At 43.3% G+C, this 15,890-nt stretch overlaps 1 protein-coding gene across 1 annotated transcript in view; it reads left to right on the top strand.

Moving 5' to 3' along the window:
- Positions 1-15,890, top strand: part of LOC138287232 (uncharacterized) — a 146,442-nt gene that overhangs the window by 78,289 nt on the left and 52,263 nt on the right. The window contains exon 3 of the mRNA XM_069227619.1: positions 13,481-13,531. Coding sequence (XP_069083720.1) covers positions 13,481-13,531 — 51 coding nt within the window. The remainder of the gene's footprint in view (positions 1-13,480; positions 13,532-15,890) is intronic.

Genomic DNA, 15,890 nt, shown 5'->3' on the forward strand with positions numbered 1-15,890 from the left:
TTTTGTGTTGTTTACATTGGTAGGTTTGCCAATATGTATATTGGTAAAATTGGGAGGCGGCAGCTTTATTGCACCCAGTTACTACAGGGTGAAGTAAACTTGACACAACTTTCTAATTCTGATCCTTGCACAAACAGGGGTTTGTACAGGAGTCGATGTTATCTGGTCCCTTCATTTCCACATAGCATAATGGTAGCAAATGCTTTTTCCCCTCCGGATTAGATTTGAAAAACTCACTATGCCTTGGCCTACCAAAACAAGCAATTTAACAGCTCCAGAGTTACAGGAAAATGTTGATAGTTTACTACAGCAGATGGATCACTTTCCCACCAGGGCTGTGTAATATGCTCTGGCTGCTGTTGCAACACCACATCACATTTAGGTCTTTTTGTGTTTCTCATCGTGCACATAATGGCTCCAGTCCAGTGTTCTGTAGAGATAAATTCCAAAAATATCTACATGTAAACCAAATAAAAAAATCCTTTGGTAACTCTTTCTTGGTACTTTGGAAAGCCTGATAAAGGCCGGCTTTAGTACTGGTGGCGCCTTATGCATCAGTCTTTTTGTCACTCCCTCATGACCCTCTTTCCTATGAAGTCCCTCACTACCACTCTCCAACAGTGCAAATTAAGTTTATTAGTCAATTAAATCCATAAACCATTGCATAGTGTGCATAAGTATGCCACTAATAAAAAAGAATTGCAAATATACAATCGACAATTTAAAACATACACGTTTATAAAACTCCCAGACTCCTTGTCCAAAGTCCATGTTACCTACATTAATATGAACCACAAGTTCTAAGCACCTGCTGTAATTAGTGAGCTAAGGCATTCCCCTTTGTTAATGGTGACGAGTTATGAGTACACTTGATGCTTCCTAATGGCTTTTAGACGAGCAGGTACATAAAGTGCTATAAGTAGAGGCATAAAGTGCTAGAGTGCTAAAAAGCTGTAACTAAAAGCAAGTGGGGCCTCTTAAAATGTTTTACTATAGGCCCATAGGTAGCAAAACATCATAGCATATGGTGCTGAAGTGTTAGTTCAATGGATGAGGTACAAGAAGTGCTTCTCATCATAAAATGTTGCTAAGATTTGAGGTAGCAAGATGGGGTGAGTACTGGTTAATTCCCACGGCCCCTAACAGCTCATCGTATCTGTGGGCCCTTAGAATGATCTATTTTTCCTAGCTGACTCTGAAACGTGGTGGAAGGGTGCAGGGATAAACTCAATTTGATTAAGAGCCTCAGGGCCGCAAGACTGGATAAAGGCTAAATGACACACATTGCCCCTAGCAGCCCCTCACATCTGTACTAGGTCCCGAAGGCCAAACGACAGGCTAGAGGATAAATATAATACACATAGCCCCTAGCAGCCCGTCGTTTCTATGGGCCCCTCCATACGGTACATTTTATATAGTGCAGGGTCCTCCTTGCGTGGTTTAATGGGGGTAGATGTATAGACAATGATGCAGGGACTCCTTTGTCTGATGGCACAGCTGGCATAATGTGGCCCCTGCTGGTCTTTTTCCTTCCACTTTGGTAGGAAGTCCGATGTAGGGATCATTCCCAACCTTATCAACAACATTTTCTGGTTCATTTTCAGGGCATAGGGGGTTTCCAAAGGCAGGAAGCCTTTTGCTCGCTGTAAGACTTAAACACCAACCACCCATGTCAACATTCAGCAACTACTCTTTTATCCTCTATCCAACTATGCAGTTTTGCAACTCTTTTAAACTTACAGAGGGTGTGTCCAGAGCCCATACTTCGTCCAGGCCTAGCGTTTTTATACTTCCATCAAGGTATTTCTTATGAGCACCCCACCTCTCTGGAGGGTAATTTTGGACCAGACCAGACTGGCTAGCATTACCTCTTGAGCAGATCTCAACTTATGGCAGCATTTGATCACCGCTCCTGCCCAGCACAGATCCTGCCTGACCAGTGAGAACTCCAATCTGACTTGAGTGGGTGATGCTGACCTCGGCAGCCGAAACAAAGATTTGTAAATTTGTATTTTTATTTTTTTGAAACATTAGCATCTGACCCATCATCATTTCGATGCCATAAGAAAGAAATTGTGTTACTTTCGCCTTCATGACTGCCACCAGCGGTTGTAAATTGTGACCCAGGAGCGTTTTTGCCAAGATTGAGAAAGCAAAGTGAAATGATAAGACTTTGCCTCTAATGGCTCCCCTCTGAGGGGCAAATGAGCTCCTTGAGTCTATTTTGACACCTACGTATGTATATGACGAGGTCTCCTCTATCGTGCCCCCGTTAAAATGCCATTTATGTTTAGTCAACATGCGGTGGTTTCGTGGGATAACCTTACGGTCTGATTTATTAAAAGTTAGCGCTGCCTTTGCTTCATTTTTTGACACAAAAGCGGCATAAACTCACAAAATATAATTATGTTTTGTAAGTTTGCCCCGCTTTTGCATCAAAAAATGATGCAAAGGCGGTGCTAACTTTTCGTAAATCAGGCCCCTAGTTTTTCTAAGGTTTATCACAAGGCCATTGTACACAGCATAGTTTGCCTGTCAGTTGATCAATCTTCAGGCCTACCATAGTGTTACTAAGTAAGAGCAAATCATCCGTATAAAGGATATTGGAGATTGGAATACCACCAAGGGTGGGGGCATGTAATACCAATGCCACCAACACCGGAGGAAGGTCAGTAATGTATAAGTTAAAAAGGAGCGGCGCAAGGAAGCCCCCCTGCTTTAGCCCAATAGATGTTCTAACTGCCCTTGAGAGATGGGTGCTGTCTGCAGTCTTGACCTTTATCCAAATATCCCTGTAAATCAGCTGGGCTACCACTCTCCAACAGTGCACTTCATCTCTTCATAGCCTCTCTCTGGCATACATTTAATTTTTTATAGCGCTACACACAGCTCATTCACACTCAGTTCTGTGATCTACATGGTACACGTTCTTCGCAGCAGGCACACTAGCCCTCCACGATACTTTAAGATGAGTCAAAACTACCACTAAACACATTTCCGATCTCTCACCAGTAAGAACATTAATCACCAGAGTTATAGTAACATTTTTATTGTTCTCTGAAAATGCTGAATTCACATGCTTTTAAACTAATAGTTATTTTTAAACAAAGCGCCCCCTACCATAGTCAGGACCAGGTGCGGCTGCACTAGTCGCTCCTCACTAAAGCCGGCCCGGTCTTCATTAGCATGCCGTGCATTCTGGTCTGCGATGTTTCCCATCATGAATATCAATTAATCATAGAAAAAGAGGGTAAATGCAGTCTTGCTTCTATTTCAACCCTGCAATAATTGCTCGCGGATTACCTTACAAGAGGACAGACCATATGCAAATAAACCTGAACCCACTCCAATAGTAGTTGAGCAACAAGCCTTCTAAGATTAAATTTGGCTGCTATGCTCACGATGCCTATAATCTGAAACTACTCCACACAGTGCAACTGCATCTGGGGTTGCTTTTCCAGTGTGGCAGAAGGTCGTGGCCTGTAATTAATTTGTAAATATGTAAATGTCAGGGCCCAAGTTATTTCTCAAGATGCTACCACCGCTCACACCATCCAATGCCCCTGCCAGCTCTGCCAAATGTTAGTTCTAGTGCTACCTAATAATCATGACACTCAAGCAAGTGTGACATTTTGAAATATTCCAGACCACATCAAGCTAAAAGGATGGACTAGATGCACTAGTTTTATTGTTTTTGATGTATATGTAATCAAAAAATACACTGCTGATTGAAAAAAACTAAGACAAACTGCAACGCCATGTTATGGCCTGTCTCAATTAACTGACAGTGTTTAAAAGTATGTGTTAGTGTTGGGCACAAGCAAAAACTGGCACAAATTAAGTACTAGTGGATGCAATTTAGTAGTTCAGTGCTGCACATTTGCCCCCAGATTGCGGTCAAAAGGATTTGCACATCTGTCCTTGTGATAATAAATGTAATAAGAGTGCCATGGACGCTAGTACAAGAGAGCATCCTGAGGCATAATTCACAACCTCTTAAGTTGGCATGAAGCGTAAAAGAAAGTTAACAACAATAATACATTTCAAATCTTGTAAAGCCACTTTGACCCACAATAAGGACCAGAAATCAGTAACTGCAGTCAAAAGATTTATGTCAAAATATTGATCAATCCAACATATAAGCATGTCAGAAATATGTTCAGAAGATACTGCGATACAGCTGGCAAACTAAAGTATTGCAATAGGTTTAGTCTCAGTAGAATTAAATACAAACAGTGACAGCCACTGCAATACAGAAACAGATGTTCCATAAAGAAACTCTGGTTCTTTCTCCTAAACATGAAACAATTCTAAAGTCATTTAAGTAGGGCTCTAAATTAAATTAAAGATGGTTTGTAGAGTGGGGTCTCAAGGGAATTGGAAATGCAAAAAGATGTCAGCATAGTGAACATTTCAGTACACGTCTTCCAGCAAAAGGAATAAGTGTTTAGCATAAAGCTTCACACTTGCAAGAGTATAGGAAGCAGAGAGGTCTGTACCCCTCAAGGTCTAAGGGAATCTCGGTGTGAAGATCAGTTAAACGAACAAAAACTTCAGCAACATTTGTATCTCCTCCCACCCCACCAAGAACCAATCAATTCACTTCTCGTGGCGTGCGTTTGCAGCATCACCTAAGTTTCCCACCCCACAGCAATTAGACAGTTACTGCAGCCTTGAGCATGTCTCGTTCCTGGTACACAATGAATATGAGTCTTCATCTGCTCATTGGATATTCATGCTCCTGGCCAAGATTTCTCTTCTCAGGTCTTACTATCAGTAAACTAATACATACAACAATACTCCTTTCTCTATTAAATGAACTTATGAGAACACTCCTGCAAAGAAAAGAACATGCAGACCAAGCGAAGTATATTTCAAAATGAGGCCTTTACTCAGGCTAACTTTAACTAAACATTTAGGGGCATATTTATACTCTGTTTGCGCCGAATGTGCGTCAAAATTTTGTACGCACATTCGGCGCAAACCATGCACCATATTTAAACTTTGACACCCGAGCCCGCGGACGCCAAAATTCCTCCATGTGCATAATTTTTTGGATGCGGAAAACTGCCTTGTATTAATGACATGCAAGGTAGGTGTTCCCGCCCAAAAAATTACTTTAAGGCCTGTGCGCCTTATTTATACTCCTGTGTCATTTTGACGCACAGGAGGGGGCGGGCCTTCAAAAACGGCGCACAGCCTGATGTGCGCAGTTGTTTAACGCCTGGGTGAGAGCAGGCATTAAGGGACCTGTGGGCTCACTTCCATGGTCTCTGACCATGGAAGGAGTCCAGAGGTGCCCTTCCCTGCCCCCAGGGACACCCCCTGCCACCCTCGCTCACCCCCGGAGGACACCCATGAATGGGGTGGACCCATCCCAGGTAAGTACAGGTAAGTTGAGGTAAGTATTTGTTTTAATTTTTTTAAAGTGGCATAGGGGGGCCTAATTTGGGCCCCCCTACATGCCACTGTGCCCAATGACCATGATCAGGGGACAGAAGTCCCCTGGGCATGGCCATTGGGGAAGGGGGCATAAAGTCATTTCAATGGGGGTTGTGCGTCAAAAAGTGGCGCAAGTCCGGTTTGAGGCATGATTTTTGCCTCAAACCTGACTTGCACCATTTTTTGACGCACAACCCCCATTTTCTCCTACGCCGGCGCTGCCTGGTTTGAGTCATTTTTTTTTAACTCTGACCAGTCCGCAGCACCGGCTAACGTCATTCCTTAAATAAGGCGCCCGCATGGTGCGTAGGAATGGCATTAGCCGGCAGTAAACTTTTTGATGCAAACCAGTGTCAGCGCTGGTTTGCGTCAAAAAGTATAAATATGGGCCTTAATGTCAAATTCAAACACGATTATACATGCACAAATATACCTTTCAAGGTAAATGCAAAAGTGAATACAAGAATGCAAATTAGCTTCTGCAAATATAACTTGAAGTGTAAATATAAAACGTTAATAATGAACACATGTGAGCATTTTAAATGAACATTTATAAAGCTTCAGAGTTTTCCAGTAGTTACATTTCATTAATGCATTTACATTTTTCACAGATGTCAGAAATGAAGGTGTAATTGTGCAATGATGACATGTGAAGTATGGAGTCTAAATTTCACTACTCCACAAGCAAAGAAATTGCACACACCCATGCCTCCCGGTTGGGTACAAAAAGAGAGACCTACTTGGAGATCATTGGGTCCCTCGCATGCCTCAGTACAGGCTTAAAAAGGGATTTTTGCATAGTTCCAATTGCATGAATAAAAGTATAAATGATATATAGGGTACATTTGTTGACGCTGTAAAATGTTAGAGTGTTGTGAATAGCACTATCGTGCAGATCTTCAGTGAGTAGGGCTTTACAAAAAAAACTGTTAACATAACTAAAAACAAACATCGGCACAACCAATATGTCTTGCGTTTGGGACCTTATAAGTATTTAGCCATGCAGCACGTTAAACCTTTGTCAGAAATAAGCTGTGTTTGGGACCTTATAAATATTTATCCAGGCAGCCCATTAAACCTTTATCAGAAGTAAACTGTGTTTGTGCATTCCTTCATACACTTGGCATTAGACTGTAATGGTCAGAACCTACTCTAGAGGGCACCACAATAATAATAAAATTTGGAAGAAACTGGGTCACTGTAACCATATAGTCAGCCCCAAGAGGGCATAACCTCATGAAAATAAAAGAGCAGAGAAAATTGCAGTGTAACCATATATTCAGCTCCAGTAGGACATAGTGCATTACAGAGTTTCAGACCTATTATAATATTATCACAAACAAGCCATGAGAGAGCTTATTAAGACATTGAATGGTGGGAGAGGTTATGATTTTAGGGTCTCCCCCCAACTTAGTGTGGGGACCCAGATGAACTGGGCAGAAAGAGCACATCATGCTGAACGTTTTGGTGGTGGTCCCATTGTCCTAGGACCACCACAGGGTGAGTTATCGGCAAAAATGTGTTGTAAAAGGAATGCCCGCAAAGCATCATGGGGCATGTTTCCTGACTGCAGTGACTATTGTAGTATCGGCTCTCCCGCTGTGTCAGGGAGAGCCGCATTGAGAGTTTTCCTTGTGTTTTTTCTATTTAAAAGGCCCCAGTTTGTTTATTTTTCAACTGCTAAATTTGGGCAGAATTTAGGAATGGGGCTGCAGATTTAGCTGCTGCTCGTGTAAAGCATGATATAAATAAATATTAAAAGAATCCCCCTCCAGCTTGCAGCCTCTGTTGAAAAGAAACAGCGAGATGCCAAAGGAAGAACAACATACATCCACGAGCGAAGCAGAGAGGCAAAAAAATAAGTAGTGCGCTGATACTAAGGTTTATGGCCTATCGTGCAATAATCCATGTAACAGGGTCAGTCTGCAAGACGTTAACAGAACAGCCTCAAGGGGGGACAAACCTAAAGCATTTACCCAACTAACCAAAGAAATTTTGAAAGGCTGGCCAAGGAACTAATAAAAGTGATGAGAGTGTGATGGGTGTGGTGAAAGCCCACAGAATAGACAGCATGTCGAGAGACAGCGCATGCAAGCTGCCTAGGCTCGACCTAACAAATAATGGGAGATGTACCTGCCATAAAATAATGTGTGTGAACATAAACTGCACTGCTTGTGAAAGTTACCCGTGCACACACTGCAAGTGGGCTGAGAAAGACTGGAAGTTTTTAAATGCCTCATTTTCCTAAGGAAAACATAGATGTTCATCTACCGATTTAGAATAGGAACTGCAAATATATATACTCTGATAAAGAAGCAAACATGCAAAAAATGTGTTCATTAACAATGCTGCTATCTAGTTTGGTATCTATATAGAGTTACACCTATTACAATCTGGCACAAAACGGGGATATCGTGGGAATCAATTTGAAAGAAATAATATTTTTTTCCTAGGGCTATTGTGCAGTTCTGTAAACGAAGAAAGATTAAGGGGGTCATTCTGACCCTGGCGGTCCATGACCGCCATGGCGGAGGGCGGCGGAAGCACCGCCAACAGGCTGGCGGTGCTTCCTGGGAGATTCTGACTGCGGCGGTAAAGCCGCGGTCAGAAAAGGGGAGCCAGCGGTTTCCCGCCGGTTTCCCGCTGGCCCAGGGTATCCGCCATGGCGGCGCTGCTTGCAGCACCGCCATGGGGATTCCGACCGCCTTCCCGCCAGCCTGTTTCTGGCGGTGTCCACCGCCAGAACCAGGATGGCGGGAACGGGTGCCGTGGGGCCCCTGGGGGCCCCTGCACTGCCCATGCCACTGGCATGGGCAGTGCAGGGGCCCCCTAACAGGGCCCCACAAAGATTTTCACTGTCTGCTTTGCAGACAGTGAAAATCGCGACAGGTGCCACTGCACCCGTCGCACCCCTGCAACTCCGCCGGCTCCATTCCGAGCCGGCTTCATTGTTGAAGGGGCTTTCCCGCTGGGCCGGCCGGCAGTCTTCTGGCGGTCGCCCGCTGGCCCCGCGGGAAAGCCAGAATGGCCGCCGCGGTCTTTCGGCAGGAACCGCTTGGCGGGCGGCGACCGCCGCAGTCAGAATGACCGCCTAAGTGTTATTTGTCGTGACAGTTCGCAATCAGCTAATTCAATGCCTTGGAGGTGTGATCCTGGCCCAGTGCTAAAAGGGATTTTTTTCGTGCTTGTCTAAAATTTTCATTAGCATTTTATACCTTGTGCAATTTTCACCGACTGATGAAGCAGATATTTTTGTACTGTATAACAGCCCACAAAACTTTCCGTCTGTCTCGTTTTACCTTTATTTAATAACATAATTGTAAATGTGTCCTATATTACACAGTGACCATATATAACTGGGAAAAGAGTTAATGAGGCAAGTACAAGAAGAGAACAACAAACTGTATGGATTGGAATGAGCACTGCCAGCATTTAAGTGCAGATTTCCTCATTTAGTTGACAAATGCATGCAACTTCATTCCAAGTGAATTCCGTTTGATCACAGCGCATGCAGGGATAGGTTTCGTATTCTGAATACTGTAGATGTCTGACATAATTTGGGCCGAATTTCCTACACTGTGGAGGGTGGCACAGACTTAGATTTCTGCATTGTCCACTGTGATGGACCTTCTTCTCAAACTGAGGCTGAAATAACAAATTCAACAACGTTGCAGTGACAGTGAAGCAGGTTTCCCACCCCAAGAATGACAGAGATGAATAAGGCCTTCTGTCCAGAATTTAGGAATTGCGAGTTCCTAATTACAATTCCTAATGTACAAGTTAGTAATAGTGATTTCTAATGGGATTGCAATAGACCTACCTCATGAACATTCATTAGGTAGGTTGCAGTTTGCAAACTATTAGGAATTGCAGCCTTCACAGTGATGGTGGCCTGCTGGGGTCAGCAGACCACCCTTTCTGTGATTGTTTGTTTAATAAAGCAATAATTTATTTGTTTTTATATGCAGCTAGTTTTCCTTAAAGGAAAATGGGATGCCTTTAAAAAGGAAAAAAGTGAAAAGTTTAAGTTTTATTTATTAAGAGCAGGCAGTGGTCCTTATGACCACTGCCTGCTCTTCAAAAAATCATTGTATCACTATTCACATGGGGACCCGTTCCCATTTATGAATGGTTACCACCACCATTGAAGCGTTGGTATAAAAATGAATGTTTTCAATGCTTTTCTACATTTAAAAAACCTTTTTGCAGTATGCAAATTGGGCCAACTGTGTCCTCAAAAAAGGTTTTGTACATATGGCCCAAAGTTTGCAAACTAAAAAGGTTTAATAACAAGTTAAAAAAATTACAATTCTCCACTCAGATCAATTAGACATGCATCATATTCACCTGAAAATGGGCCAAATAATTCAGTTTAGTAAATGTGAATATTTCGTTAATAAAGGCAACATATGCATATCAAGTTAAAGTCTTCTTTCCATGAAGGAAACTCCCTTATGCTAGGCTAACGTTCTGGGCAGAGCTTGAAAATTCAGAAGTACTAAGGCCCGTATTTATACTTTTTTTGCGACGCATTTGCGTCGTTTTTTGACGCAAAAACGGCGCAAACTTGCAAAATGCCATTGTATTTTGTAGGTTTGCGCCGTTTTGCGTCAAAAAACGGCGCAAATGCGGCGCTAAAAAAAGTATAAATACGGGCCTAAGTGTCAGCACATATAGCATAGAAACAAAAAGCAAGTTAAGGTTCTGTTTAGAATGATAAGTAATCTGCTTGCTCTCTAGACTAACTCTATGAGCAGAAAAATAAGGAGCATTGGTCTCAAGAGTGGAAAAAGACACTTGCTTGCTTCACACAATTAAAACATGAAGGGGGTCATTCCGACCCCGACGGCCGGGGTCGGCGGGAGCACTGCCAACAGGCTGGCGGTGCCCCGCAGGGCATTCTGACCGCGGCGGTTTGGCCGCGGTCAGAACAGGAAAACCGTCGGTCTCCCGCCGGTTTTCCGCTGCCCTGCTGAATCCTCCATGGTGGCGCCGCTTGCTGCGCCGCCATGGGGATTCCGACACCCCATACCGCCATCCAGTTCCTGGCGGTTCACCCGCCAGGAACAGGATGGCGGTATGGGGTGTTGTGGGGCCCCTGGGGGCCCCTGAAGTGCCCATGCCAATGGCATGGGCACTGCAGGGGCCCCCGTAAGAGGGCCCCACAAAGAATTTCAGTGTCTGCTTTGCAGACACTGAAATTCGCGACGGGTGCAACTGCACCCGTCGCACCTTCCCACTCCGCCGGCTCCATTCGGAGCCGGCTTCCTCGTGGGAAGGGGTTTCCCGCTGGGCTGGCGGGCGGCCTTCTGGCGGTCGCCCGCCAGCCCAGCGGGAAACACAGAATCACCGCGGCGGTCTTCAGACCGCGGAGCGGTGTTCTGTCGGGGGAACTCTGGCGGGCGGCCTCCGCCGCCCGCCAGAGTTAGAATGACCCCCGAAGTTCTGTCCAAGTGATATATTCTTCAGGTTCCCACCGAGTAGTAACCAATCAAAAAACAGTGTTCTCTCTACTTGGTGTGGGCCTTGACGACGCTCTGGCCCAAATTCTTACTTCTCTTCCTCTGATGGTTCTTTTTTGGGGTACTTGAGGGGTAAAAGAAAGTTAGAATCCACCTTCTGAATCAAATAACAGTGTACCAACACAAAAGATTGATAGCCAGAGTGCTGAAACCTTTCAAGCACTCACCCAAAGTCAAAGATCTGGGTTAAATCCATTGTTCTTTTGCTCAACATACCACCAGAGTTTGAACCCAGCCATATGCAAATCAGTGCAAACTGCCAAGCAAGGTCCTCCCTGGACCAGAAACAAGCATCCTGGTACCAGTTTCAGGGTATCACCCCTCATCAGCCAGGATAGCTTAAATCCAGTGGCACAATGAGCAAGGGACCCACGTCTAGGCATACCCTCTCACTTTGGTTGACTTTAGCAACACAAAAAGTTGATGGATGGGGTACTGAAACTTTCCAAACAGTCACCCCCAGTCACAGATTTGGGGTAAATCCATTGTTCTGTTGTTTGCCATGCCACCCCAGTTTGGACCCAGCCAATTAACCGTGTAACCTATTTGGCTACTGTTAGACTTGGTATCCTTGGCGTGGTATCCCCTAACATTTGCATCTGTTTTCCAGGTTGTTGATGTGTGCTGGACTCAGTTTTTGCTGTTTTTGACACTCTGGGCACTTTACCACTGCTAACAAGTGCTAAAGTGCAAGTGCGTGTGCTCCTAAATAAAATGTATATGTAATTGGCTTTCCATGATTGGCATATTTGATTTACTAGTAAGTCCCTAGTACACTGCATTAGAGGTGCCCAGGGCCTTTAAATCAAATGCTACTAGTGGGCCTGTAGCACTGGTTGTGCCACCCACATGAGTAGCTCTGTAAACATGGGTCAGACCTGCCACTGCCATGCCTATGGGTGCAGTTGTAAACTGCCAATTCAACTTGGAAAGTGTACCTACTCACCAGGCCTCAACCTTCCCTTTTTCTACATGTAAAGCTCCCCTAAGGTAGGCCCTAGGGTGCCCCATGGGCAGGGTGCAGTGTATGTTGAAGGTAGGACATATACTAATGTGTTTTATATGTCATCATTGTTGCAAGGCCTGTCTCTCTCATAGGTCAACATGGGGGCTGCTTTTAAATATGATTAACGCGTAGATTCCCTTTGGGAGCAGATAGACATGTGGAGGTTGGAGTCTCTGAGCTCACAATTTAATAGTAATAAAAGTTGATTTTAGGATTGTGCGTTTGAAAATGCCACTTTTAGAAAGTAGGCATTTTCTTGCTTAAACCATTCTGTGACTCTGTCTGTTTGTGGATTCCCTGTCTGGGTCAGTTTGTCAGTTGGGTTGTTTGCACCTCTCCTCTAGACAGTGACACAAAGGGAGCTGGGGTGTAGCCTGCATATCCTGATGATCCATCTGGGCCGGAGGGAAAGGGAGAAGTGGTCACTAACACATGAATGGGCTGTGCCTGCCCTCGCACAATACAGACTCCAATCCCATGGTGTATGTCTGGGGCCTGGGTAAGGCAGGATCTTACAAATAAGAGAGACTTTTCTTTGAAGTTTGCCTACTTCAAAGGCAGAAAGGGGTATATTAAAGTATTGGACCCAAAACCCCTGAAAATTTGATCACATCTGGATTCACCCCTTAGGGGTGTCTTATATGTAAAAAACAAACAAAAAGGGTGAGTTTTAGGCTTGGCAACTACTTTTAAATGCCATATCGAATTGGCTGTGAAACTGAACACACAGGCCTTGCAATGGCAGGCCTGAGACAAGGTTAAGGGGCTACTTAAGTGGGTGGCATAAACAGTGCAGCAGGCCCACTAGTAGCATTCAATCTACAGGCCCTGGGCACATATAGTGTTCTCTAATAGGGACTTATAAGTAAATTAAATAGTCCAATTGGGTATGATCCAATGTTACCATGTTTAAAGGGAGAGAGCATATGCACTTTGGCACTGGTTAGCAGTGTTAAAGGGCGCAGAGTCTAGAAACCAGCAAAAAGAGTGTCCAAAAAGTGGAGGGGGGCAGGCAAAAAGTTAGGGGTGACCACCCTACGGCTATCAGGTCTAACAGTACTTATCAAATCTTGATCAATTTGACCTGCATTTAACCAGATAAATATATATATTTTAAAACACTGGTGTATTTTTGTGGTGCTATACTATGTTATTGCATGATTTATTGCACAAATACTTTACACATTGCCTTCTAAGTTAAGCCTGTCTGCTCAGTGCCAAGCTACCAGAGGGTGGGCACAGGATAATTTGGATTGTGTGTGATTTACCCTGACTAGAGTTAGGGTCCTTGCTTGGATGGGGTAACCTGACTGCTGACCAAAGACCCCATTTCTAACAGTAACCAATTACTTTTTTATGTGTACAACCTATATTAATATTCACAAAACATGATTTTACCCTTGCAAGAAGATTAATCCCATACACCACCATAGTTGAATAACAGACAACATTTAGTAAAGGTGATGTGTTCTGATATTGTTAATCTGTTCTTGTTGCATTCAATATGCAGGAAGTGTCATCGCATCCTCTGTTAGGATATGGATCCCGGTATGGAAATATGGTGAGTGGCCAGAGTCTGTAACCATTTTTTTATGTCTATTAATTTATGATGCTGCATTCTGTGGCTCAATCTTTTTCAGTTGATCAGCGTGTTCATTTATCATGTGCTGGTGATCTTGTGCCCCACTGAAACCATATACTTAATATGTTGAATGCACATAATGGTGAATATATTGGTGTGCATACACTAATCCGAGCTGGGAATGAAGACCCCATATGTTCATCTATTTATTTGGTAATTTTGTATTTTTTTAAAGCACAACTCTACCAGACAGGTGTCAATACACTGTACAAAGTAACAAGAATAGAAATGTCAAACACCAGTTATAAGGAACCAGCACATAAAATATCAAGTAAAAAGAAAAAGAGAACACTTGTTAGACAGCACCGTCCTCAAAACAAGGGTGTAATAGTATATGTGTCAGGAGTCACCGGGAATAAATTGAATACAGCAGCCCAAGAGAGACAACATCAACAAAATGAGGAAAAACTTTTAGACTAGCTGAACTAGGAGGACTAGGATTAGGGAGTAAAGGTAAAGGTAGAGTAGGTTAGAAAGTGAGGAGGTGAAAAGCATAGAATGTGGGATGGGCGAGTTGCGATAAGAGCAACAAAGCAAGATAGGACGGAGGCACATTCGGTGAGGAGGTAAAGTGAGGTAAAACTCAGGTATGGAGGCCTAGTGGCGAACGGCAAGAGGTCCCAGGAAGAGAATGACCCAAGAAATGTATGGTTTTGATGCATTGATGCTGAAACTGGACCAGGTAGGGTTAAGTAGGTGTCAGGCGGTTTTCAAGGCACCTGGGAAGAGCAACGGCAGGGGGGATCACTCTCAGAATGATTGAGTCTATAAAAGCATCAGTTCATGTCTGATAAAACTATAGTATACTTGAAAATGACATGTTCTGTGGACATTCGAATATTTCTGTAAAAATCTTTATTTAGACTTTATAAGCAGTAATTTGTTTAAGATTCCTAATAAAACATTGACAACATTATGAGTGAAATGTGTGTTCAGAAGCACTAATGACATTCAGGGATTAACAGTGGGGATTTCTGTTACTAATGGCCAGATTACTGACCAGTAATGCTCACCACTTCAGTCATTCTCTTCAAAGTCCTTGCTCGGGGAAGTGAGTTATCGCCCTCGAAACATGAATAAAGGTTTCCTCTGTTTCTAAAAACAATACTGATAGTTTTACCTTCTTTCAGGTTAATTCAAATCTCATATGATATTTGTTTGATAAATTTACTGCACCACCTTTTCTGGTTATCATCCTTTAATTTCTTCCAGTGCTCATCTGACATGTGCCAGAGTTAGGTCTTACAGATAGTGAAAGCAGGGCTGTGATGAGAAAGGCTAGACTCAGAGTAATGAAAGTTACTAGAACCAAGCTGAAGGGCACCACCTTGTCCATCTTTCTTGATTCAGTTCTTAATCCTGGAAGATCTGCAGATGATTTGCATCACAACATATGTATTCCACAACGGGGACAAAAATAATTCAAAAGCTATGATATGTTGAAATAACTTCAGAAATCAGAGCAAAACCCTGCTCAAGAAAATACTAGTAACAGAATACACAGAAAACCATTCTCCCCTGACAACTGATAGTGTTTAATGAAAGTGTCAGGAATGCTCACATTTCATCCATGCAAACGTCTGAAATGAATATCTTTCTAGAGCTCTGCCTACTAAGCAGCTAGATGATAAATGATGGTCCAGATGCAGTTGTGTCAGTTCTCAGTTACATCACCTGTGCAAGTTCTTGGTTTCAAGCAACATCCATAGAAACACAAGCCTGAGCAGACTGATCGCCCCAAAGACCTCAGAGTGCAGTAGCTCGACAGTGGTTTCACCATAGTGCGGTTTTTCCTCCTGGTGAGGGAACTCAGATTCCAGTGTTCTATACATGCAGCTAGCCTTTGTAGCTGAACGTTTCCGGTTGGTCTCAGCAGGAAAGCCAAAGGATGGCATAATGTGGCAGCACAGCCATGAAAACCAGTGTAACCACTGCAGAAGACGAAAAACACCTTGGACAACTCATAAAAACGCATCAGTTCACTCCAGAGCTTTCTTTATCTGTTTCCTCTGTGGTCACAGTGTCAATGGGAATGATGACCATGCTTCAGCTCATATGAAGTAAGGTGACAAGCTGAACAAACCTCTTTTTTAAAGAACAGGCAAACACAAGTATTGATGAATCCAAAAACAGTTCAGTATTTTATGAAATTTACGTAAAGAAACACATTATACTGACCCACAATTTATCAATTAATGCAAGATGTCCAATTTAATGCATTTCATACTGAAGTAAAGAACTGTTATGGAAAGTCCCAAAAAGTGAGTAATCCATTCCT

The sequence above is a fragment of the Pleurodeles waltl genome, chromosome 1_1 (assembly GCF_031143425.1).
Source record: "Pleurodeles waltl isolate 20211129_DDA chromosome 1_1, aPleWal1.hap1.20221129, whole genome shotgun sequence".
Lineage (NCBI taxonomy): Eukaryota > Metazoa > Chordata > Amphibia > Caudata > Salamandridae > Pleurodeles > Pleurodeles waltl.